The 26,720-nt window shown below is 43.1% G+C and overlaps 2 protein-coding genes across 10 annotated transcripts in view; both read left to right on the top strand.

Annotated features, from left to right (window-relative positions):
• The window catches only part of TEAD4 (TEA domain transcription factor 4), a 52,039-nt gene extending 36,004 nt beyond the window's left edge, over nucleotides 1-16,035 (top strand). For 5 of the 7 annotated variants that reach the window (XM_064644774.1, XM_064644777.1, XM_064644773.1 and 2 more), the window contains 8 exons: nucleotides 120-254; nucleotides 1,084-1,127; nucleotides 2,433-2,488; nucleotides 3,170-3,300; nucleotides 4,254-4,427; nucleotides 11,429-11,569; nucleotides 12,981-13,133; nucleotides 15,796-16,035. In XM_064644774.1, the coding sequence (XP_064500844.1) occupies nucleotides 120-254; nucleotides 1,084-1,127; nucleotides 2,433-2,488; nucleotides 3,170-3,300; nucleotides 4,254-4,427; nucleotides 11,429-11,569; nucleotides 12,981-13,133; nucleotides 15,796-15,909 (948 nt within the window). In that variant the 3' untranslated portion in view covers nucleotides 15,910-16,035. Of the gene's footprint in view, nucleotides 1-119; nucleotides 255-1,083; nucleotides 1,128-2,432; nucleotides 2,489-3,169; nucleotides 3,301-4,253; nucleotides 4,428-11,428; nucleotides 11,570-12,980; nucleotides 13,134-13,227; nucleotides 15,768-15,795 lie in introns of those variants that run through there. The other 2 variants (XM_064644778.1, XM_064644779.1) reach the window with 2 other exon arrangements.
• Nucleotides 16,036-22,521: 6,486 nt separating this feature from the next.
• The window catches only part of TSPAN9 (tetraspanin 9), a 175,971-nt gene continuing 171,772 nt past the window's right edge, over nucleotides 22,522-26,720 (top strand). The window contains exon 1 of one of the 3 annotated variants that reach the window (XM_064644787.1): nucleotides 22,522-22,642. The gene's annotated coding sequence lies outside the window, so the exon portion shown is untranslated. The remainder of the gene's footprint in view (nucleotides 22,643-26,720) is intronic. The other 2 variants (XM_064644789.1, XM_064644788.1) reach the window with 2 other exon arrangements.

Below are 26,720 nucleotides of genomic sequence, written 5' to 3'. Positions count from 1 at the left end.
TTCAGAGATGCTTGTTTTCTGCAAAGAAGCTGATGAGAATCCTGGTTATACAGCATTAGAGCAGCCAATTTGTTAATCATTGTAGTAACTGGTTTTTTGGTTTCTGCTCTTCTCCATAGGATCAGGCAGCTAAAGATAAAGCCATGCAGAGTATGGCTACAATGTCATCTGCCCAGATTATCTCTGCAACTGCCTTCCATAGTAAAATGGCCTTGCCTGGTCTCCCACGACCAGCCTACCCTGCTGTTTCTGGGGTGAGTGAATCAGTGTTTTAGGGGGAGTTTGGCTGAAGACATTTGAGTATTTGAAAGGGTGTTGGGACCTGCTCAGGAAAATCCTGAGAACATCAGACAGAATGGGTCAAAAGGCATTGTCTATGTAAAATAAATCTGTTATATGGCTTCAACAGTTTGGGTCTGATTCTTTGCCCACACTGATGTAAAACAATAAGGTTTCACTATATATGTTTTTTAATGATACAAGTGAAAGAACAATAAGTTCCTTTGGATTTTTATCTGCCTGAAATGTTTTTAGGTGTCTTTATCACCTTCTTAGTACAGGATCTTGTTGAATTAAAACAGTTTAGGCCATCCTGACCCTTTCTCAAGATTATAATTCCCAAGCTCATCCTGAATGCTTAGATTACAAACAAATGGCCATTACATAAAATCCTTAATGGAGGAGGCCTGTCGACATCCCCTAAACTATGAGTTGGGCCTAGTGTGCTTTTGCTGGGCATTGGTTTCTGCTGAAATACTTCCAGCTCTCCTGGGGAAAATGGCTCTTTCAACAGAGTGAGTATGGCTAGAGCTTTAGAGATGGAGGCACAAGGTCCATGTATAATATTTAACATTGAAGCCCACTATCAGTTTCTTGCATGTCAACAGTGGTGGTGTGTAGAAAGAAAACAAAAGTGAGTCAGTGCCTCCCTAAGAATGAAACCAGGAATGTAGGAAGAAGAGATATAGGTCAGTCACATATTTAAAAGTCTGGGAGCTTGCAGTTCCTCAGAAAGGAGCAAGCCTTGCTTTTCATGTCGTTCCTAAGAGTGCTGACTTCTGTCTATATGTTGTTCTCTTGCAGTTTTGGCAAGGAGCCTTGACAGGCCAAGCTGGATCTTCCCAAGAGTAAGTATTCCTTCATGTGAGCATCCAAAGCAGATGGTTCTGCTGCTTTCTCTGCTGCCTGAGGAACACCATTAGCTATTACAAGATCTATAAAATGCTAAGATAATGTAGTAAGGCAGATGCCTTGACTGTGGATCTGAGACAGTTAGGAATAGACTTTAGTGACACGATAGGAAAGACTACACTGACAAGGTGTGGGGCATGCACAGACAACTGGCACCTTTTTTTGGCATATTCTCCCATAACATCCCATAGCAAATCTTGTGCAATCCCAAAATGCTTTTCCTTTGCATTCCTAATGTGTCCCATACCATCCAGGCAGTAACCCCTCTCAGTGTATAAGGTTTGTGAGACTGCCCAGCTGGCTCACTGGGTAGGTTTCACAGCTGGAGATGAGCCTTGGATGGGCTGATGATTCACTAGTAATGGCCCTGAGTGTAGTGGTCAGAGTGTTATTCAGGTTGCTCCATCTGCCGTTGTTTCCCTGTGCTCCTTTGTTTGTGTGGAGACACACCTTTTATCACATAACCTACCAGGAGCAGTTTAAGCAAAATTTAAGGACAAACAGCTGAAAGGGTGTATGTTCTTTGCCTATCGTGGTACTGTTGCTAATGTTTGTGGACCAAATCAGGAAACAGATACTATAAAAATATCTTGTGGGGAAAATGTCTAGTAAAAGAATGGAAGCCATCCTAGGAGAAATAAAAAGTAGGTTTTATACCTTAAGCTAGAAAGTGAACGGGGAAGCATCAGTGTGAGAGGAGAGGTTCTTTTAGAGGCTGATGTATCTGCCACCCTGCTGTCAGATATTGTCTCCAGATCTTCATTTTTCTTGCAGTAGTGTAAAAAAATGAAGCTGAGCTGTCTTGAATGCTAGCTTCAGTTCTGTTGATGTTGAATATCTCTAAATTTGGGTCTGAGAGACATCCAGCCCAGAACTATATCCACCTGCATAAATTTAAAACTATTTGTAGTTGAAAGGAAAGGATAAGTCAATGGGTACCAGCATATTAAGAGGCTGATAAAAGGATCTCAGGAAAACAAATCTTGTGGGAGACACTGTTGAACACCTGCAGGGAAATCTTAATTAGTCTAGTCCTGGTTGCTTACTGGTTTTTGAGTCTTTCCCCGTGACCCTCTTTTGCCAACACAAAAAGATAATTTCCAAAAGACATTTATGCCACTTTCTCCTTCAGAAGAAATACTTGATCTAATCTGTGCAAACAGCTGGTCAAGAATATTTTTGTTTGTTTGTTTGTTTGTTTGTTTTTTTAATTAACCACCTCTCTTTGTGTACTTCTGTAGTGTGAAACCTTTTTCTCAACAACCTTATGCTGTACAGCCTCCACTTCCATTACCAGGTAGGTAAGGAAATGTAGTACCTTTGAAATCATATTCCAGCTCCAAAAACAGCCAACACTTTAAAAAGTCTGAAAATTAATTTAAAAAATTACCTATTACAACATTTCAATGAGCTGAAGCTTTTTAATATTGTTTTATTTTACAAAACTTCTTTTCTTGCTTTATGTTGGTTGTGTTGGTTTTTTTTCTTCCTGGCTCAACAGAATATAGAAGTTTACTGCTCTTCCACCATGCTGCATGTTCTAGAACACTTTTCTCCATCACAACATGATTGCCTTCCTAATTTCTTATTAAGTGGAATAACAGATGTCTTTTCCTTCTTAGCTTCCCCATCTTGAGAGGTTAATGGTGACACTTCATTTTGATACTAAGCAGTTTATTTCACTGCTCCTTTAGGGCTCAATCTAGGTCCTTTTAAAATTACTGAACATCTTTTCTCTGATGTCAAAACCCAGGTAGATTGTCTTTTACATCGTTACCTACCCTGATAGTGCTGTCTTAGCAGAGGGTAACTGACCAGCCATTTAGAGCACAGGTAGACCTTGCGAATGATATTTTTGCATGATGAATGAAGTCATAAGAAAATGTAATGAGTCAGCTTTGATATCAGGTGCTCTACTGGAAAGCTATTACTGACTTTTCTCTTTCTAAATTTTGTTATATAAATCCTGTGTGCTTAGGGTTTGAGTCTCCTACCGGCCTCTCGCCTTCCCCATCAGCACCAGCTTGGCAGGGACGAAGAGTTGCTAGCTCCAAACTTTGGATGTTAGAATTCTCTGCTTTCTTGGAACAACAACAAGACCAAGACACGGTAAGAAATACACCTGACTTCCACCCCTCATTAAGTTTTGGTGTTCAAGTAACTCCTGTTCATCTCATCATGGATTTGTTACACTACTCTTTGTCTATGGAAATACTTGCTTCATTGCTCTTCAGAGAATAGAAAGCCATCTTTGGGAAACACCACAAATCCTTCTTTTAGAGGATAGATAGTGATAGAGCCAGCTCTGTGCAATGTGCTTCTGGTCTCCCTCTCCAGGATCAGGGTATTCACGTACCAGAGCTCAAGGCACTGAGGTCAAAAGCTCCTGCTGGGCTGTTCTAGCTGTCCTGTTCAGCCTTGTAAGAAATATTCCAATATAGAACCCAAAATCAGATGATGGTAAGATCACATAAAGCCACATGTTTCTCTGCTGTGCTAGGAACTTAAATCTAGGGGCAACTGGGATGAATTTGCATTAGTGGGTTTCTACGGTGCCACCTATAAAATGGAAGTAGTAAGATTTTCCTGTCTCACTAAACCTTGAGGTACTGCATCTTGAGATGCACTTTGATGATGGGCTGAGATAGGAAAGTTCAGAAAAGGTAATATTATTTGGCTGGTACCTTGCTGTGGAATTTCAGGCTCTTCGTAGGACAGGAACACTGATGTTTTACCAAGTGACCTCTCACAGGAAACACTCTGTATCTCAGGTTGTTTCAGACTATATAACACTAGCATGAGGCAATGGTTTAGGAGTGAGTATAGGAAGAAAAAAGCCAACAATAATGCTTCAGAGAAGCATGAATGTATTGATAGGAAGGAAAGAACAGCATGAGCTGGTATTAGCAGAGATATTTCTGTTAATTTCTTCTTCTCTTTTAGAAAATGTTATCAAATCTTCACTGACTTCCAGTAGTCTTCTGTGAAGAACAATCGATGTTCAGTATGTACTGAAAGGTACTGAACAACTTCCTAAATCCGTGTTTTTCCTCTTTTTGCAGTATAACAAACACCTGTTTGTGCACATTGGGCAGTCAAGCCCCAGCTACAATGACCCCTACCTCGAGGCAGTGGATATCCGGCAGATCTATGACAAGTTTCCTGAGAAAAAAGGGGGCCTGAAGGAGCTCTTTGAAAGGGGGCCAGCTAATGCCTTCTTCCTTGTCAAATTCTGGGTAAGAGAAGGACCCTTTGTAGGGTACCCATTTGCTATGAATTTCCCACTTTAAAGGCAGTGACCTCGTTAGCTGTTGAAAGACTGCTGCCTCCCAACACATTTTTCCCTGTGCAGGTAACTCAATACAGCCATGACTGTCACTGGAGATCTTTCCTTGGCTGCACAAGGCACACTTTCTGGCCTGCAGCAAGATATATCTTTCACATTGTCATCTTTAGAGCTGTTCTTGACTACTGTCTGGAGATTTTGTTTGGTAGTGGTGACTTGGGCCCATTAGATTTTTAATTTATGTATAAGTAAAGAATTCAGAGGAAATTATTCTTTGCATACTCATATATGTTCACTTCTCTTAGTGTTGTGTAACTTCTGAGTCAGAAGCAATATTTTTCCATCTCTTCTCCTGTCTCATTAGCTGCATTTTGTGTTATCCAAGTACTAATAATTTACAGATGCATGTTTACTGCTGGCACTAGGACAGACAAAAGATAAGAGACATAATGAAACTGGATTATGCTGATAATATATTACTGAAATGACTTCTGGTAAGCTGGAAGAAATCAGCCTGGCAGAAGCTTACTCACTCAATTTGGATATTTGTGATTTAGCTGAAATTTGCAAAGCTGTGTGATTGTGCTTCAGTGTACTAACAAAATGGCTTTGGTGACCAATATTATCATAAGTATTACAAAATTAAAAATAATAGCTTCTTGGGGCAGTTGCATGTTAGATGGCTGAGGGAATGTGTAATGGGGTTTGGAGCCTTTCACCTTGAGTTTATCACTTAAAATTCAGGATATATTATAAGTTTACCATTTATAATCCTCAGGTCAGGAGTGAGATGATGGAGAAATAAGCTTTCCTGTCTCATACTCTATGTATAAACTGGTGCTAGAAAGCCTCCTAACTGGTGCTTTCAGGAGGAAGAATTGACTTAAATGCCTTGATATGTAACTTCCCAGCTGTCCCAAGCCTAGCCTTTCCAGAAATGAGTTGGAGAATGTTGCTGGGAGTCTGCTGCTCAAGTGTCTGTGCCTAGAGCGCTAGTTCCTGATGATTCTTGGAGACACATAATTTTGCTATCTGCAGACTGTGTGCTACTGAGTTGGGCCTCTCATGGGATTGGCCTCTGTTGAAGTACAGCAAGGCCTGCTTGGGAAGGTCAAAACGAACGGTGAAAGATCAGCTCTGTTCTGGCTGGGAAAGACAGCAGCACCTTACTGAGAAGCATATCTTTTGACAGGGTACCCTTTGAAAGGTAGTGATTGCCTTTTGTGCTTCAGAAGTTTCAAGAACCAAAAGGAAGAGCTTAGAGGGAGATGTTACATAGGGAGAGAATAAAACACTTTGAATTCCTTGACTCGAAGAGAAAGAAGTCATAATGAAATTGTGGTCTGGTGTGATTGTGATTTTATTTATCAAAACTGACAGCGTGCTTTTCTGCTTTTGTGATTTGGTTTGGGGATTGTGATAATTTGGTTTTCAGTATCAGAAGGATAAATGTAGCCTATGCTTCATGTCAGACCAACCTATATCAGGCTTTTGAAAGATTTACATGGATGTCATTAAGTTGGACTCTTTCTGGACCCATGTGAGGTGTCTGTTCAGAGGGTATCCACTCACTGGAATTCAGCTTGCATAAAGAGATGTGACACAGGATTTGAAAGACCTTTACTCCAATGTATACATGATGTTGTGAGGCTCTGCAATTCTACACTTGTAAGGAGAGTAATATTTCTGGCCTTGATTTAATATTTTGACTTTCCGATTCTTTTTTTGGTACCCTTGCATTGTTGCATCCCATCTGGAGTTAAGATTGGTTTTATTGGTGGCAACATTACAAGTTGTCACTTAAAAATAAACAAAGTTTACAAATCAAGTCATTGGTCGAATGGAAGTTTCTTAGCCTTTAAGGAAGTAAATAAATAAATAAACACTTCCCACAGATAAGGCAATTTGATTTTAAAAAAATTACAGCAGAAAACTAGATTTCAGGAGAAAATTTATATCCCTCTGCATTTTTATAATTGTAGCAGTATGTGCTAGGGTGCTTTTTAATTTTGCTGCCTGATAGCTCTGGACAACTATATAAATATGCTATTGATGTTCAAAGAAGCATTGAATAAAGCAACTACTACACTGTTGAATTTATAGAATCATTTTAAGATAAAAATATTATCCAAAGGCAAATTAGTGATAACCTTAAACTTGGTGAGTAGAATTAAATAACTGGAAGGGGTGTTTTGAGACATGAAGTTATGAATGATTTTTCAAAGGTTCTGAATTAAAGTTGTGGTTGCAGGTGACAAAGACTTTAAAACCACAAGGAATGAATAAGTTGCATTTGTATATATGCAGTTTTATGCTTGTAGAACATGGGGCATGAACCTGCCATTGCTACACTAAGCATTGAATATACCAGATGATCTGTTGTGCACCAGAAACTTAACTCTAAACAAGAGGGTTGGGGTTTCTTGACATCTCTGGCAGCACTTAGGATCTAATATGACTGAGAAAGGGATGTCCATGTTTGTTCCTGTTGGTATTTAAGTTATTTATACAATAGCTAAGAGTTAAAAGTTGATTACTTTGAAACAAAAGCAGTGTTTGCAATTCTTCCTTGAATTTGGCATTGGGAATTTGGTACAATGAACTAACTCTTGGACTTGGACTGACAGGTTGTGTGTGACATCTCTGTGACATTTCTCTGTGCTCCAAGTGCATTCTAGCACATGACAATTAATGTGAGACATTAGCCTCCCAACACATGGGCAGTGGCAGCTCTGCTCTTTTCCAGTGTAATATTATCTCTACCACCTGTTACTTGCCTCTCCCCATGAACGCCTCCTATACGCATCGTTATTAATAGTTTGGGCAAGAGGCATTTTCAGGGCTTTGCATGTTAAAATGGTGCACTTGCATCTTAAAACTTTCAGTAGTTGTGAGACTCTGGATGGAGGACAGAAGGAAAATGACAAACCAGGAATTCAGGACAGGCAGTACTTTGTACAGAGCAGCCATCTGCAGAAGGGTGGATTGGGGGAATTTCTTGGGAGAGCTGTCCTGCCAATATATGTAGGAATTTCTTCTCGGTGATATGCAAACTGAACCAGTCAAAACACTGAGTGTTTTCTTTCAGCTAAATATATTATACTTTTGTGGAAGGTGCTGAAGAGGTGGCCTGGAGACTGATGTCCTCCACTTGGCTTCTCTCCTGTCGCAAGCAAATCTTGTCAAAGAAGCAGCAGTGCAAATTCCCCTTGGCACCCTGCCTTGCCCACTGTATGTCTTCAATCCTGACCTGGCAGAAACTGCTTGGAGAGCAAGGAGATGGCAATTCAGTTCCCATGTCCATTCTGTCCTTGGTACTCCTTCAGAGGCAACAAACAAGGCAGCAGCTAGCAATAGAGATTTTTATGATCTTTGCACACACTAATTTCTCTGCCATCACCTCCAGTTGCTGCCCCATGTAAGGGAATTCTGCCAATAGCCCTTCTTTCATCAGAGTTATTCCCCACAGTGTTCAACAGTATAGAGGCTGTTGGCAGCAAAAAGCAGATTGAAAGACTGAATTGCTGAGGAGTCTATCTGCTGGATGTCAGAATAGCACAGTTCTGCTGGGCCAGCTAAGTCACAGCTCCCCATACTGCTAGCAAGGCTATCTTTGGCTAGATTGGGAACTCTTCCCACTTTTTTGGAGGCTGAACCTGCAGTGGCTCAAGTTTTGCACTGTTCTTAAAAATTGTTCAGCATATGCCTTTTTATTGACCACATGGAACCTGTGTGCAAGATATCAGCAAGCTATTGTTTCTCATGGCATTTAATGCCACCTGAACTCTTGTCTAATCATTGCTTTTCAAAGCCTCCGATAAACTGAAGGCTGAGTCTCAAAGGCCACATTTCCCTTTGTGAAGAGTTTCAAAGAACTTTTGGGAACGAGGCCTTTCTCAGTAATTAGTTGTGAAACTCACTCCCACCAAAGAACAGACAAAAATCTTGGTTTAATATGTGGTTAGGACAGTGCACAATGCCAGCTTTTCTGTAGTTCTTTCTTGGGGTTGCAAAAGTTATGTGATATACTCAAGCTCATCAGAGTTGTTTTCAGTTGCTAAGACTCAGATCACCAAAGATTTAAAAAAATAGAAAGTAATACTAACTTACTGAGGGATACTACGCTTTTCCCTGAACAAATCCCTTCTCTTCCATCTAGAAATCTTGTAGCTATTTAAAAGTTCTGCTTACTTTTCTGGAAAGGAGAAAATCTCAGGTGTTTCCCCCAAAGCAGGTAGGTCCAGTCTTGCATGTAATACATAGATCTCAGATGTGCTGTATCACAGATACCTCAGTGATTATAGTTTCAGCGTATTTGGAAGTCATCAGGCAAGCTATGGATAAGTGTGTCGTCTGTGTTGAGCTTGCACAGCAAATTGAATACATCCCAGTACCTTCCTTGAGAGAGCGGGAACCATAAGTAAACAAGCTGTAAGGCCAGCAGTGTGTGTCTGAGGTGCTGAAGCTCCATTGTCCTGTAAAACATGAACTGGAGCCCTCAGCAAGCTGCTAATGTCATTCCCCAGAGTTGCTGATATTCCATGTATGTATGTTTATGATCTGAGATTTTCAGAGGTGACAGGAAGTGGGTACACAGCTCTTGATGACTCACCACCCTGTCTGATGGTCCCAGCCCATAATATGGGACAAGCTTTAGAAGGAAAGGTGCTGTGCAAATGTCAGGGAGTTCCAACATGATCCCATTGCTTCACTGCAACAGGACTTCCAGTAATCTGATTGTACGTAATGTTAGTGAATGCTGATGACTCTTTAATTCAAATAGTATTACCATATTTTTTCCTATTGCCACATAGTTCAGTGCAGATTAATTAGATGTTAATTAGCTGTGAAATTGATGGAAGACTTGTCAAATTGTGGAGGCACCTAGAGTGGCTTCTTAGGGCTAGTAAAGCTTTTCTCATGAAGTGGAACTAGCACCTTTCTGCTTTGCCTCATATTGACTGCATTTATCTTTTAATTTCCCAGTAAGTCTTAAGAAGAATGTAACCTTAACTTTACTAATGAGACCCTGAAAATGTTTGTCTGGTTCTGCAGTGAGAGCCTCTGCTATGTTTATGTAGCAGTGGTCTGACCAAGCCTCTGTAGCCTTGACCCTTTGTTCTTTTTGACTCCGTGGGACAATTTTTTTGGAAAAGCGGAATCGGGTCCATGCGTTGTGTTTATCGCTCCCAAGGGAAATAGCTGAAAAATATTGCAAAGGACTTAGTCTAGTTCCTCTTTGGAGAAGGGAAGGCATTAATCTTTATTCAGACAGTTGGAGTGTGGGTGAAATATACAATAGTTGCATTGACATGGAAATGAGTATTACAGTAACTCAGGAAAACCTGGACCAGAATAGAGTAGCACTGCTATTCTGTAATACAGGTACATTTGTGGTACAAAGAAAGTAGTTGTATAACTATAGTTATTTGATATCAAGGTCTTCAGCATGACCATAATAATTCACTTGGCATCCTGAATTATGGTGAAGTCTGTTATGCCTATGCCCTGAGCTACCAGCTAAAGCTAGCCTGGATTTGCCCATATACGCTCTTCCAGTGTAGACAAACCATTGGAGCAGAACACTTCATTACAGTCATTTAGGTGGTCATGACAATGTACAAGCTTCCAATCTTCCTCTAGCTGTTGTTTCCAAGTTTTATGCTGTTATGCTCTCCATTAAGAGCCCTGTGAGCAGAGTGAAAGCTACGTCCATCCCTCACACTGCTGTCTTTGTGTCCTCAACTTCTGCGGTGGCACAAAGGCAGCAGCAGCAAGCTCACGTGTCTGCAAAAGGGGAGAAAGCTTGACTGGCACTTTCTAGATTGACTTAAACCTTTTGTGAACAGCATTATCTCATGGCAGAGAAGAGACGGGTATTTTGCATGGCAGAGAAAGGGGGGCATTCTTTATTATGGTGATCCTATTCCAGTGCTAGCATTGCTTGCCCTAAGTGCTGCTCTAGGTCTCAGATAGAAAAACCCTTCACTGACATTGGCTAAGAAAAGCATGCTAGAATGGCATGTAATGCTGTCCTGTTCACACTGTATCCACTGTAGCAGGAACACACTCTCTTCAATTTCCTCTTTCCCTTGGTTCATCTGGAAGAATAAAATAGTCTGAAGTAACCTGTGGGAACTGATTCTTGCTTTTACGCTGATATAAACTGGCACGTGAGCTTATGGAGCACAGAGAAGCTCTACCCTTCCAGTTTTGAAAGTAAGAAAGCTGAGCTGGGCATTCCCACACCCCTCCCCTTGTATTTCCAGAGCTTAAGGGAACCACCTCTTCTTTTCATAACTGTGGCTTGAATGACCCCTGGTGGAAGCTTCAGACAACCAGGATTTTTAGGAGTTAGATCCCAGTAGGAAGCTTTGGTTGGCCAACCTGAGGCACCCACATTTGAAAACTGTGGCTGCTAATGGAGATGGGTTTGCATTCAGGTGGAACTGAGCTAGATCCATCAGCAACCTACATTCCTTATTGCATTCTGTCTATCTGCATTCTTTATATCACAGTACCTGAGCCTAATGTGTGTGTGTGTGTGTACTCACACAGTCCTTTTCTCTGCTGTCTCTTTTCCCTTACCTACACACATACCTAAGAGAGAAACACTTTATTACCGTTGCTTTTCCCTTATTTTCCTTCTTCAGTGAGGCATCCCAGTCACACCTGTCTGTTGCACTGCTCTGTCTCTACAGTGCCCTCCTTTCTGCTCTCCAAGAGCAAGCTGTGAGCAAGCTGTGAGCAAGCTGTGTCATATGTTTTTAATGTTGGGGATATTCCAGTGTGTATGCAAATCCCCACCACCATTTTCTGATGTACACTGATCTGCTTAAGGAGCTTGGGACACTCCAATACTTAACTATCTTGGCTGTGTAAGGTAATGGTGAAAAAATGCCACAACTATCTATTGATAACCATCTATTTGCCCCCCCTTTTTTTTGGCAGGCTGATTTGAATACCAATATTGAAGATGAATCTAGGTCTTTCTATGGTGTTTCCAGCCAATATGAGAGCCCAGAAAACATGGTCATTACCTGTTCCACCAAAGTGTGTTCCTTTGGAAAGCAGGTGGTAGAGAAAGTAGAGGTAAGAAGCAGGCACCTGGGTGCAAGGTTCTCCCTGGTTGCTGTTTTTTTACTTCAAATATTTGCATCCTGCATATATCTCAAGATAAAATATATCCCATGCTTCTTGTCAGAGAGATGGATGCCGTAGATTATGATTTCTGAGACATGCAGGTGTAAGATCGCTCCAGTCTGCAACGTGACCTTGTCTCAGGAGTTCCTTGAAGGTCTGGGAGTGTTTGTTATTTTTTGTTATTTTTTCCTTAAATCTCAGTTTCTGAAGATATGCAAATATACAAGACTCTTAGCTCTGGTGATTCTCTGTTTTTTTTAGGGGAAGCAAAGGAAAACTAGGAAACAGACCCTTGTTTTGAACTGCAGAAAGGTGGAAACAAAGAGGCAACACCTCACTCTCATTAGTGTTTTTAAACAGATCATTTATAGACTATAGCTATTAATTAATAGACTGTAATAATTTACAGACTATAGTCTTGCGGTTTTATGAGACTTAAAGTTTGTACACTTACCGCTTATGCTGCAAAATTATGCATATATCTGGCATTGAAGAAGTTCTTTCTGATCCCACACTCATTTGCTGAGAGCTGCTTTGACATGCATCCCGCTGCTTTCTTTCCCAAGGAACCCTTAGATGGAGGGGAAGCAGCTATGTGCAGAACACCAGGTGCTCTCATGTCAGCAGTCAGTTCAAGCTGTATCCTTCCCAAGACCCATTTCCAGTAACATGACAGACATGCCTGAGGTCCGGTTAAGTATTTGCAGATGGGATAGATGGGCCAAAGGAAGATGTCATGGTGCCCAGGAACGGAGACCAAGCTCATGGGGTGAAAGGAGTAACAGGCATTTAGGGATCTGCTGTGAAATGATAGAGTCTTGCTTCAGCTTCTGTTTAAAGGAACATGAAATATGCAGGAGCTAAGATGTGAATGTGAACAAAACAATCCATCTCTTTAAGATTGGTCAGACCCTCTCCCAAGGAGAGGAGCAGAGATACTGTGTTTTCTCTCTCAGGTACCAAAAGGCTTTCATCTTTTTCAGCTGTAAGGCATCCTGAGCGTGTGTTTACCACCATTACTGGGTCTTGCTAAAGGAATTTTTTCAGTATATTCATTCCTAATGTTTTTCCAGGAGAGATGCTGACCTTAGTATAGGTGACAATTGGTCTGTTCCTCTTAGTTACCTTTCACAGCTCCTTGACATTTGCTGCTTGTAAGCTTGAACCCACTGTTCTATAAAAAAAAAAGAAATCAAACTGAAGAAATTGGAGCTCTCAAGGGGACCAACCTTGGTACCAAGTACTGTAGTTACTGTTAGTAAAATTAGTTAAAAGTGCCACTGTAATTTTTCTGTTCTGAATCCCTGTTACTAATGTGACAACATAACCCCATGTGCCCCTTTTGTGTTTTGCATTGCAGACAGAGTATGCACGCTATGAAAATGGACACTATTCCTATCGCATTCACCGTTCCCCTCTCTGCGAATACATGATAAACTTCATTCATAAACTCAAGCACCTTCCTGAGAAGTATATGATGAACAGTGTGCTGGAGAACTTTACCATCTTACAGGTGGGACTTTCAACTGTTTTGGTTGCAGCTTGGCAACACGAAAGCCCAATGCAGGAGTTCACTGTTGTGAGTCAAAGCAATTTTCCTTTTACAGCTCAGCGCCTAATTGAACTTAGTATCTCTTGTGTGTATTGCACTTCAAGACCATTTATGGAGCTCTAGAGATAGTAACTCAAGCAGAGAAACAGCAAAAGAATTTGAGAGACCTCAGTAAGAGAGGAAAAAGAAAAATAGAGGGAGATTTCATGAGGCAGAGAGATAAATGAAGGAGAATGATGAAAAAGACACTGAAGGAAATGCTTATTCCAACACTAAACAAATGTTGAGATCCTTTCTGTGCCCTGGCCCTTTTTGCAAGATAAAAATACTGCAAGAGCACTGTTGAGTGGCTATAAAACATTTTTATGGGAAGAGTTCTTCACTGACCAGATTGGGACAGGGTGGGGGGTGGAGAATTAGTTTCCTCAGGACCATCCTGGACCTAGAAGGAATCTAGAGGCATGTAAAGAAAGGGGCATGTTGTGGGGAAGCTCTGTGACACCTGCATGAATCACTGCAGCCTCTAGGTAAGGCAGTACTACAAGGCTGCAGCAACTAGATTTGCATTAGTGTTTTGTTATACCAGGAGCCTTTCCACACTCAGATGCAGCCTAAATTTGGGAAGAGGGCAGGCAGCTTAAAACATAGATTTTTCTAGTGGACTGAATTCTGTGTTTGCCTCTATAAGAGACATCACAGATCTTCACCCAGAGAATCTGAGGCTGGGTGAATAGAAGAGATGATAGTGACTGAATGGAAATCAAGTGGTCTTCATTACATTCTCTGAAGATCTTGGAGAACCTCAGGCGACTCATTTCACTGCTCTGTGGCTCAGATACATCAGCTATATAACACAAGGTTAATAATATACCTCACAGGGCTTTAGGAAGTTTATTCTTTCATGTTTGTACAAAGATTTTAAACATCTGGGAGAAAGGAGGAGTATGAATGCTGAGAGTTCTTTTAGATGAACAAAAGCATGAAGCGGGCAGGGACAGAGATAGGGAAGGTCTGTGTGTGCTGTAATCCATACTGAGGAACACTGTGACTGCTCTCTGTGAGTTATATTCCTCAGTCAGGCCAGCACTTCCTATAAATTCTATCAAAAAGCTGTCACATAGTTACACTTCCTCTGGGCCTTTGTGTTTTGAGTAATCTCATGTCCTTCCCTTACCTTTTGTCACAGAGAAGCATGTCTCATGTGGGTGCTGGCACGGCCTTTTGTACATTGCCTTGCAGTCCTGCTCCCTGAGCAGCAGGCTGAGCATTTTCCACTCCCTACGGGGAAGATGAAAAATGCATAATGTAAGGCATGTTGCTAGTCCTCAGTCCCGACTACCAACTTCTGAGGCAAGTCTAATTATATTTTTTCTAGACCCTTTCGTGAGCTTAGAAACCCCTAATCCTATAAGCATGATTTATCTTGCTTTGCACATTGCTTTGGATCTAGTACTCTGAGGTTTCAGTGCCCATTTTTCAGAAAAGGGTCTGGTGCCTTACAACATCTCGATGTGTATAACTCATCACAGCCTGCAGAATAAAGGAGTTTAACTGCAAACCCGATCATGAAGTAAGAAAACAGAATAGACCAAAATCAGCCTGCTAAAATTAATAAGCAAGTTTGACAACAGTTATTTTCTTTCTGTTTTCACAAGAAAAATTGGGCTTTGGTACAGTTCAAGCCTCCAGCTGGAGTTGAGTTGGTGCTATTGCTGACGAAAATCTATCTCCTCCAGCAGGAGAGAACTTTAACACAAACTCAGGCGACAAGAATGTGCAAAGTTGTGCAGTGTCAGAGGGAGAGGGAAGCTGAGCGAAGAGCTCTGGGTGCAATATTTCGCTCGTCCCTGCCACATAGTGCATGCTTCTGAAACATATGGACAACACTGCTCCTTCACCATGTTCCTGACACTGATTCATGTTGTAGAGTAGCTAAGGTTCCTGAGGGACCATAGAAAGAGAAATTGGAAAGAAGGAGCTTCTGTAAGAATGCATAAATGTAGCAGCCATCCTTCTCCAGACATCTGCAGTGTATGAAGAAGGATAGCTGCTACATTCATGCATTCTTACAGAATGTGTAATGGAGTCAGACCTATAAGTCTCCTGTAAAATGAGGTATACTCTGTAATCCTCGTGGTCTGTGTCTACAGGAGGAGATGGAGGGAAAGAACTGTTTGTGGTTGTGGTATATCAGTATCCATGTGAGCAGGACTGGATGTGCCACAGAGGGGGCCTCTCTATAACCAACAAACAGCAATAAGAACTTTTTTGTGAAACACTTTCCCTCTGCTGAAATCTGCAACGCCAGGGCATGGGGAGTAGAGGGCCTAATGGACCTGCTTCCACTTATGTGGTCACTGCTGGGTCACAGTGGGCTTCTCTCCACAGTGGACTCTGCTCACCTCCCTGTCTCTTCACTGCATTGTATTCTGATACTGTGAAAGTGCTTTGCTTTGGTGTGGGGGCACACAGACTGGGCACTGTGGTGGCCAAGCTGCATATCAATCCTGTGCTTCTCTGTTCTTTGTCTATTACTGACTTTTTGCTTTAGGTTAAATGTATTGGAATATGTAAGCAGAGAAACAGCAGTTGCCATCTCAGCTTCTTCTCCTTTTCTGTCTAGGTTGTGACAAACAGGGACACACAGGAGACCTTGTTGTGCATAGCATATGTTTTTGAAGTATCAACTAGTGACCATGGTGCCCAACATCACATCTACCGGCTGGTGAAGGACTAGAGACTCTCTGCTTTGAGTTGTCCATGGAATGCATGTATAAGAAAAAAGCCTGTGCTTGAACAACCCCTGCCCCCTCATACCAAACTGAAAAATAAACTGCAGATATTGTGTATTTTCAGAAAAGTACCTCTGAGCTGGTTTGTGCTTGATAAAGTTTCTGTCTGCAGGTTTGTGCAAATGGGAAAAAGACTTGGAGTCAAAGAAATAGACAAATGACTGCTTAAGGGTCTCACCAGAAACAGCATCCTGTGAAAAGTACTCTCCACAGAGTACACACAGAGTGTGAACATACACATAAAAGGAGTGGCATGCATCTGGGTATACTGGTATGGCAATGGCAGCAGCTTCCTCAAGTTTCACCACATATGAACAGGTTGAAAATGTTGATGCTAGATCTGGTCTGAGTGTGTGCACTCATATACAATCATTTGTAGGTCAACTTGTGCACAGACGTGATTATTGTATATATTATACATACATTTATATAGATGTCAGACACCTGTGGGCACATGTATGTGTATAGAGATGGCACGTGTATCCTACACAGCTGCCTGTCTAGCTGTCCACATTAGCAGCTGCGTAGTCACAGGCTCATTGAGCCTTCCTCTGTTAGAATCTGGTTACTTTTTCCCTCTCTTCCATGCATGACAGTGAGAGACCAACCTTTCTTTTGCCTTTTAAATGAAGTTATGCTTAGAAGATTGGATATGTTAAATCATGTTGTCTTGCTCAGCAGATTTCCTCTATGTATCAAGTCTGCTGGCTTGACTAAAATAATTCTTGCTTCTTTTGCTTCTGTTCTCCCTGCACAACTAACAATGCTCAGGGAGCTAGACTGTACTCTTTCTTGTGCACCAGTAAAATTATTGTTTACCAAGATCAAATTGTTCTACCTGCAGCTGCAGACAGTGAAGTGCAGAAGTATTGTAAAGAATGCCACTTGGCCAGCAAACTGCCGAGGAAAAGGAAGAGAGAGAATAGTGAAAGAGGTTAGCTTTCCATGTTTCCAAGGCAATCAAACACAGCCCCTCTGCTTTAGTTGTAAACAGGTTGTTTACTCAAGAGTCACTGAGAGGCAATAATCTTGGTCCCCACAATGCTGCTGATGTGGGGAGAAGATCCAGCCATTCATGTTACGCTGAGGGAAGGGTCATGATGCTCTCTGGCAGGCACTGAACAGGAAATTTACTTGGTAGCCAGGCACAGTCCCATGGCTGGGACAAACAATTTGATGGGGAATGGGGACTAAATTATTCATTTCCTTATTAAGCCAGTTGATCTGTTGTAACTGTCTAAGTGCAAATTTCTATTTGCATGTAGGAGGTCCCTCACAGGGATTAGTCTTCATCAGATATTACTATGGAACATACTACCTCTATGTGCACGCTGCACCTTGCTGCTCCTGGCTGTGTTTAGGTCATAACCTGTGCTTAGAAGCGTGGAAAGGAAAGGACATGGGTAAGGAGGATAGCAAAGACAATGCCATGAAGTCAGAGCTGGAGAAGGATGCTTTGGTTCTTGTTATAGGAAAAGGGCTCCACTAATTTTTTATATCTAATGAAGTATTTTTCCCCCCAGTCCTGCAGACCCTGCACTTTCAGAGGCTGCTTTTCAGGACTGTGCAGGGCTAGTGCTGTTAACCTTCTCTGTGCAGGATCTAGAAGTGGATGGTAAAGGACAGAACTTTTGCTTGCACCTATTGAGCAAAATCTACACCTTCATCCTGTACACAAAGTTCCTGCTCTGCCTGCTCTCTCCAAGACAAAGAAATGCCTTCAAGTACTGACTTCCAAACAGCGATACAGAACACAGATGCCAACAGCCTTCCATAAGATCTGCATGGCTGGTAACCAGAATCAGTCAAGTTTGGAGAAGGACAAGCCAAGTACTTTAAACACCTAAAAAAAGCACCCTGAAATGCCTGCTGTTTTGCTGCACCTGAAAAATCCCATGTAAGCAGAGCCTGCTCTTGCCCATCCAGTGCCCATCGGGTATTATTGCTAGTCACAGCCAGGTGATCAAACCACCCAGGAGTGAATTAACTACATCTCTGGAAACCAGCCAGCCCCTCCAGTTGGCCACACAGATATGAACAGCACCAACTGGCTGCAGTCCATTACTGATGCATGTTCCTGCCTATTTCAGCCCTACGCAATCTCCTTCCTGATCTCTGAACCATGCATGGAGCAGACAACAAATCAAATAAAACCTCACTAACAAAAAAACAGACTGACTCTTGGGAAAAGTATTTTTGGCCAACACAGACAAGTGTGTTTTGAAATGAAGCCAGGGCTTCATTCAGAGAAAGACCCCAGTCATGGAAAGTTGCTTGTGATTTGTACTGGTACTTTCCTGCAAACATGAGCTTGGTGCCTTGCATGCATCCACTGCAGGTTTAGACCATGACAGCAGACTTCACAGAGTAGTCCCTGAAGGAGATGAGCCCTAGAAGTCCACTTATTTCATCAGCTGATCATGAATAAAAATGCATTAGCAGAGTTTTAAGCCAACAGGCTGAGGATCAGATGAAATCTTTGGGCAGTTGATTTAGGGACACTCATGTAGTTGTTTTTCTTTTTTCATTGATAACAATGGAAGACTATTCCCTGGCATTATTCCTATCTACTCTTGTGCTTGGACTTTACAGATCCTTGGTGTCAATAACAACGGTCAGCAAGAGATATCTACCCACCTTTCAAACTCAGAAGAGAAACCAAAAGAAAATTCATGTGTCTGGGAGAGCTTGCTTTTATGTAGGCTACCAGATGAAGAAGATTTAATAAAGCTGTGAAGCAAAAGGAGTACTGGAAATTTTGGTCTGGACTAAAAGGCTTCTGTCCCCTTGCAGAATGAGTGAGATCCATGTAAAAATGCTTCGAAAACTGAAAGGGACTGTAGATCTTTGTCCCTGAGGCTTCCTTTCTTGGAATTTCACCAGAAGAAACCAGACAGTAAATCAGAACTAAGAGCCAGCTGCAGTTTTGCTAAAAATAAAGCAAAGCAAACACCAAAAAGCAGCATAGGTAAAAAAAGAGATAGCCTAGTTTGAAGAGGAAAGGCTAAATTGAACTCTAAAGAACCTACAACAAATGAGGATGTCAGTGTTTTTTCAAGTTTAATTTCTGTTGGGGCAGAAATACCAGAAATGTTAACCTCAGCCTGTAAGAACTTGCTGTAAAATCAAAGGGCAAAACAGCAAAAGCTGATTCCCCTGGTCACTTTACAGCTACAGCGCTGAGATATTAGAAGATAAAGTGACGAAAGAGGGATGTAAATATCTTCTTTATAAGAAAGCACCTAAAAAGTTTCCATTCAGCTGTGACTACTTTTTTTTCTAGTGTACATGCTTCAGTTTATCAGTCCTAATTTGTGCAGCTGCATCTGCTTGTGGAATCATGTCAAACTGAATTGCTAAAATGATTCCACCTAAAGATAGTCTTCTGTGATAAGACAACACACCATGGGTCTGAACAACACAGAACTAGGGAACACAGGAGCCCTCCCTTCATCTTTACTTCAAAGCCAAAAGAAACACTTCAGGTAAGACAAGTTCATTTGAATTCCCTCATTCATCTGTGATGAGGGGGTGGGAACTTCTTAAAGCTAACTGCCAACAAAGAAAACGTGTAGGTAGGCCTAGAGGCAAAGTTAGGTATTGAATTTAAATCTCTTTCTACTGCATAATCTAGACCCAAGGATCATTATTTCCTCGAGTATTACACTTATTTTAGCCTTTGGTGCAATGGTTTCTCAGTGACCTTTTCTTTCCCATTTTCCTGCTCATTTTTATCTTGGTTCTGTGACATCTTGGCAAGATGTCACAGGTGAAGGAGGTGAAGAACTTGAGTGGTGACAGCAAAGAACTAATTCAGACAGGTGAGAACACTCAAATTTGCTCTAGAGCTGTAGAAGAGGCAGGAAGAACACATGCTGAGCCTCCAAGAAGCTGCCCAGGAGTCATGCTCTTTCATGAGTCCTGCAAGCACAGTCTACATCAAAACCAAGCAGAGAGGCAACAGGCAACTTGCATGCTTGTAATGGGATGTCAAGATCAGGGCTACTCTCTACAAGGGAACGATGGTCAGAAGCTTATGTTGATAACAGCTCTGTCAGTAACCTCAAAGACTGAGGTGCAGTCCCAATCCATCTCTTGGACATCAGATCCGTTACTACTACACTGGTAGCCATGTTTGCCTGCATTTGGGTGATTTAACACACTAATTCAGCAACCAGTCAAGACTCCAGATCTGTGATCCATACCATTTTTGGCCTCTTAAATGAGCCACAAAAGTATTGGTGCTTATTCTGGGGAAAAAAAAATAGAACATCACTAAAGAAAAGCACCCTCACCTCCTTCAAGTGGACAATATAGCAATAATGATGGGAAGAACCTGAATAAAGCAAAGTTAGAGAGTCTAGATGAGTGATCTCATTCTGTTAAAAAGAGAAGCACAGACTTTCTTTCTCAAAGTCCCTAATTTCCCCACAGTACTCAGCACTGTTGCCATGTTATTGTTTCATCTGAAATTGGTGGCTGGGACCCAAAGCCATAGACTTGCTATTACAGTAAAGGGGGTATGTCCTGTGAGTCACACTGGAAAGTGTGCATCCATTTTTAGATGCTTCAAATGCAGCTACTTAAAGCTGTTCTCAAAAGCTATATGTAGCCTTTAGGTTTTCTGGTCACATGCCATGGGTTCAAATGTACTGCTAATGAGGCGCAACTCTTTCTGCTCCTCACTCTATGGACAACATCAGAGTGTTCCTGTGTTAGGTTTGGTCGTGTGGAAGACAGCTAGCTGAAGCTGAAACACAAGTGTATGAAGATTACTTCCCTAAACTTACTGGTATAATTGAGAAGAGACCTGCAGACTAGCACGATCTCCTTGGTAGAAAATGCAGCTGCAGTATCAGCCACTCCAGTCCCCAGTTTCACAGTGATCCTCAAGCTTTTCCCTGAATGATCAAGTTCATACAAAGCTACCATATATCTTTTATCTTCTTTCTGTGCATTTTTTTTACCTTCTTTCCAAGATAGACACCAAACGATGACTTGATTTCACATATTTATTTTTTTGCTTTCACTTGAACTAGAGAAATCCCATATACCTGAGTAAAAAGCTGCTTGTGCTTATGTCAACAGGTGAAGAACACAACATCATGCTGTTTCTGTTAAACAACCAACCAAACAACAATAACATTCCACCAAAACTGTCAAACATGTTCTTGTTGTCTGCTGACTTCCTGTGCTGCTTGTCTTTGAGGAAGTAGCCGTTTATCTCCAAAGTGAGTTACTTAAAGATTGACAACAATTCTGAAATGAAGATCCTTCAGTTCTCAGGTACAATGGGAGTTCCTGCATTAGAGGAGCATCCAGGAGACTGACCTTTTTTTGAAGTCTAGAACCAAAGAATCAAGTAAAATTCTTCCCACAGATCTTTTTATCTCCTGCTGCATTGCAAGACATATTTCCTTCATTACTTGCTTTAAGGCAAACACACAGCAACATTTGGGTACTTTTGTACATGAATAAATGAAGAACAGAGAGCTGCTGCACATACTTATGGGAAGAGAGAAACAAATATGCAGCAGATGACAGTTGTGTTGCTGGCAGCACTACCACCAGGATGCTTAGAGTCTGTTGAACCAGGCAGTTTATAAAAATCCACTTAGGACAGAATGGAAGGTATGAGAAAATGTATTTGATGTGAACATGCCCTTGAACTGAGAAGTGTGACAGCAGCAGCAGCACCAGAGAAGGAAATGAGAATACACAGGGGACCTTTGAATGTGAAACAAATCTTCCTTCTGCAAAAACATGTAATGAAAAAGCCTTGAGTTGCTCTTCATACACTGTAAAATACAGTTCCTCTCTGGAGGCCCATGTCCATAACCGCACTGGTCTACTTCTGTAGGCATCTCTGCTCCAATTCTAGGCCATTTCCCCGTCACACAATATTTTGCTTAGTGGTCCGTGTTAGAACCTTCCAACAGCTCGATGATGTTTCCTCTTCTCGTATCACTTGTTACCTGTGAGAAGAGACCGACCTCCACCTGTCTACAGCTCCTGCTGCGACCACAGAAAGCTCAGGCGAGCACTCTGACATACCTACACTCTGTGCTAGAAGACGTAGGAATATACTAACAGTCATGGTGGGCTTGGGACCACCGAGCATCTTAGCCTGGGTTTGCCGTTTGCAGCAGTGGTCCAGGAGCCAGTGGGCTGCGCCCACTCCATCCTGCGGGCGCGAGCACTGCCACTGCCCTTCTGAACCCAGAGGTGTCGTTCAGCCGCGGGCCCCTCAGGGCAGAGGGGCAGCTGAGGGGAGGATGTACGTGCCCTCCGCCCCGGGCGCATCCCTCCAGCTCCGGGAGGGTACGCCGGGGATGCTCCTGGCGCCCACCCGAGGGAGGTCCCGGAGGGTCCCGCGAGCGACAGAGGGAGCGGAGCGAACCCCGGGCGAGCCAGCTCTAGGCAGAGCTCTGGGAAAGGGTCTCCGCAGGATGGAGCGATGGGGTGCGCCGGAGTACCCGGCCGGCAGCGCTCCCTCCCTCCCCTCCTCCGCGGGGCTGGAGCCTCCCCTGGGCAGCGCCCCCAGCTCCTCCCCGCTCGGTAGCGCCGGTCCGAGCCCCTCCTCCCGTTTCCGCTGGCAGGAGCTGGAGCCGTGTCCTGCCGTACCTCCGCCGCTCCCCCTCCACTCGGCCCCATCCGGCCCGGCCCAGGGACGCGCGGGTGAGTCCCGGCGCCGCGGGGGGCGAGGGGCGGCGGGGACCTGCGAGCGCTTCCCGGCCGCGGGAGATGGGAGATGGCGGGGGACAGCCGTGGCGGGCGTGCCGGGGGGTGCCGCTGGCAGGGGCCGGGGGTCGCCGGCCCGGCGGCTGGAGACGCTGGGGAGCGGCGGGGTCCCGGCGGGATAGGGGAGCGGGCGGCTCGTGGGGGTGAAGAGTGTTTGGTGGAAACAGTAACCTCCCCCCACCCCCCCTCTGGTGCCTGTGTGATTTTTGCGGAAACAGGAAAGTTAGTTCAGTGGGATGAGACGAGCCCAGCGGCGTCTGCGTGCGCGGTCCTGTTCTCTGCCGGGGTGCCCATCCCTCGCTGGAGCTGATGGCTTCAGCTGGGAACTGATTTTTCCCCGCCACCGGGGGCAAACACTCCTGGAACAGCGCTGCTGGCTGGCGGTGGGGGTACCTTTTTGGCTTCAGCGAGGTGTGAGGGGGTGGGAGCGCGGAGAAGCCCCCGCGGGAGGGAGGCTGCGGTCCGGGGTGCGATGGGGAGCGAGCCCACGGCGGGCTGACAGCTCCCCTCGTCAGCCGCCCGCGGAGGTGGTGCCAGCAGTTTCTGCCTTCCCCCTTCTTATGTAAAACTTGACTCCAGCTTTGCCTTTTCCCGTTCAAGCTTTTGGAAACTTTTCTTGCTGAATCTTGGATATCCACCTGTCACCGTGCTCCTGATGGGAGGTGGGAGCTCCGTGAGCTCTGCCTCTCGAAAAGGCCTTTAGCTCCAGAGATTTCTCATGGGCAGAGAGGAGGAACTGTGGTATGGGGATGCTGTGTTGGGGGAAAAACTAGACTACAAGGGTGAATAACACTGCATTTCTCTACTTAATCCTTTTATCAGCTCTTTTGTTCTGTGCTTTTACTCTGTATAGTTTTGTGGTTTGAGCCACAGGGCTAGGACTGGGGGCACCTGATTTTTCTACCTGACTGCACTGAACTTATTTTAAGGCTCGGGGGTAAGTTACCTGGGAAAAAGTTGAATATTCTCCAGGACAGCCATGAGAGTCAAATCACCCATTTTGTTTGTGCTATTACTCCTCGGTGGACCTAAACTTCCCCTGTGGAAGCCAAAACTTAACATGTTACTGTAGCAAAGTTCTTAGTAACAGGTACCACAAACAGTTTTAATGGTTTATTTGTTAAGCTGATAGATGGAGTCCTTTGTAGCCATGATGAATAATTGCAAATAGCCACTGAAGAAATGCATTCATATGAGTTTTATTGGTATAGAATATGGACCCAAAGTTAGCACTCAATGACTTTAAGAATGTCAAAAGATAAATTAGCAAAGTGATGTTGAGAACACTAAGGAAAAAAAAATCAGTCCTCATAGTTCTGTGTCCTTTGCTTCTATTTTGCATTTTTCCTCAGCTTCAAGGAGCTAATATAGCATCTGCCTCCAAATTTTTCCCTTTCATATTTTTAGACCTGTGATGATCAAATTGCAAATCCTACACACAACAGCTTTTCTATAATGGGGCTGACTTATGTCAAACTTGGTTTTGTGTACCTGCCCTTTCTTTAAACCTAATTCTCATGAATAAAGTTGCATTAGACCTTGAGGTCAGAATGTAATAATGCAGATTCATCTGCATTATTTAGACAAAGCTCTGAGGTTAGAACAATTCTGTTCATCTCTCTTGAGCAGGGTAGAGGGTTAACTGTGAATGTCAGTGTTATCTTAGCTATTGTGGTTATTTTAACAGAAAATAGCTATCAGAGATGCATATCCCACAGTCTTTGCTTTCCAGGCTATTTTAAGTTATTTTCTTCCAATGCATGCCAAACCTCAGCCTGTCCATGAGGGTATTTCCAACACAACTGTATGTTTAGTGTTTAAGCCATTCCTCCTCAAATGCACAAACTAAAAATGGCAAAAGAAAAGTAAAACTTGGAAGAGCACAGATTAAAATAGCAAAACAACACTTAGGCAGCAGCACTGTTTGGAGTAGTTACTTTCACATTTGTGTCGCATATGAAACTAGCATATGAAACTTGCAGTAGAGAATACAAAACTTTGTCTTGGTATTACTCTGTGGGAGCTGGTATGGAGCTAGTTGGGCCCGGAGCAGAAGTGACTGCTTGTTTTAGAAACAGTATGTTAACATACCTGAGGCACTGGGGTTTTATAGTTGAAAACCCATCTCAGTTTTTCACTTTAATCATGTTTCAGAATTGTGCTGTTTGCAAGTGAGTGATGCCCCATTAGTTTTCTATGTTGCAAGAATGTCACTAGATTTATTGATGTGTTAAAAAAAGAGATGAGGTACTTTAAAGAAGCTGAATGTGAGCTGGTGGCGTGCTGTGGAAACGAAGGCAGCTGACAATACTCAGGGCTATTTTAGTAAGACTGCAGCCAGTATACCAAGGAAGTGATTATCTCCATGCACTTAACACTTGTTATACAGAGCCTAGCAGACTGCATCCAGTTTTCTGCCCTCAGAGCCTAGAAAGGTATGGATAAACTGAAGCTAGTCCAGTGGAGGGCCATTAGGACCATCAGTGGCCAGAGCATGTCATAACAGCTGGCCCTTGATAAGGGATGGGGAGCTGGGAACTGAGTATGGTAACCCAGCTGGGAAGGCAGGTGCCCCACCCATCAGGGCCTTGTCCCGTGGTACCGAGTTTGACAGTGCCAAGCATGAGTCTGGATCACTAAGCAGGTTTGTGATGATAAGGCAGGTCCAAGATCAAGTTCAGGTGTGAATCAGCAGGTCAGGATCAGGCTGACAGATGGTAGTTAGGGCCAGACACGGTCACCACTGAGCAGGTCAACAGTGATGCAGCAGGTCTGAGGTCAAGTGGGGAAGCAAGACCATGGGTCAGGGTCTGGATCAGTAGGGTGCATGATCATACAGAGGCATGGTTGGAGACAGGCACACCTAAAACGTACGTTGGGCAGGCACTGAAGGCCACAGACAGAGCTTAAATGAAGTCTCTGATGCCACGAACAGAGAGCAGGGGTGGATGTGAGGCTAATGAGTATATTTAAAGGCCCCTCAGGGCTCTCAGAGCCCTCGTACCGCATAGGGACTGTATGCTGAGGGAACTAGGCTTGTTCAGCCTGGAGAAGAGAAGACTTTGATGGGACCTATAGTGACCTTCCAGCAATTAGGAGGAGGTTCTCAAGAGGGCAGAGCTAGGCTCTTCACTTTGGTAGGTGGTGGCTGTGTGAGAGCCAACAAATACAGGTTGAAACAAGAGGTTCAAGCTAGATGTAATGAAGTCTTTCCTGCAATGAGGACAGTCAGATGTTGTAACAGACTGCCCAGTTGTTTGCTCTCACAGGTTTTCAAGACTAAAATGGATAGAGTCCTGTTGGGACCTCATAGCTGACCCTGTCTAGAGTAAAGCAGAATGGAACCCCCTCAGGCCTGCTCCAACATGAGTTCTTTGATCCTGAGATCAAGCAGCTATTTGGTCTGAGAAGGAAGGAGGTCTGCAAAACTTTAGCAATACTTGTAAGTGCCCCAGATGAAGAAATAAAGAAAGGTTTTAGGATGCTGATGTGCTGCTAAAATACTAAGAAGAATTTTAAAAAATTAAATTAAAAATTTTCCTCACTATGCTAGGAGCTTATACTGAACAGCTCTGTGTGTGTGTGTGGTCAGGAGGATACTTTGTATTTGAAAACTTGCTTTCCTTTAGTGACTCTCAAAGTACAAAGTGCCTTTTTGGCATTATGTTGCTTAAAGATGCTTTCTGAAATAGGCAAAACAGTGTTCTTTCAAAATTCATGTAGGAAGTGTGATGACAATAAAAGATGGTGCTAAGCTTGGGGAAAGACAGAGTATGATCAGGGAAGAGTTCTTACCTGAGGGGTTACCTTCTTTGATTCTCTTGAAAATAGAACAAACATGTCAGGTTCAGCAGAGCATTTCCCCATTTGTGCCATGGTTGTTAGCAGATTTTAGGAATGAGTCAATCCTGGTAGGGCCAGCTTGGCAATACCCAGAGAATGTGAGTGGATCAGAAATAAGTCTTTGTCTTCTCTACATGGCAGTGAAATTGTAAATTGTAAAGTAGGGGTGTGC

The sequence above is a fragment of the Pseudopipra pipra genome, chromosome 2 (assembly GCF_036250125.1).
Source record: "Pseudopipra pipra isolate bDixPip1 chromosome 2, bDixPip1.hap1, whole genome shotgun sequence".
Classification (NCBI taxonomy): Eukaryota; Metazoa; Chordata; class Aves; order Passeriformes; family Pipridae; genus Pseudopipra; species Pseudopipra pipra.
This window is presented reverse-complemented; position numbering and strand designations above follow the sequence as displayed.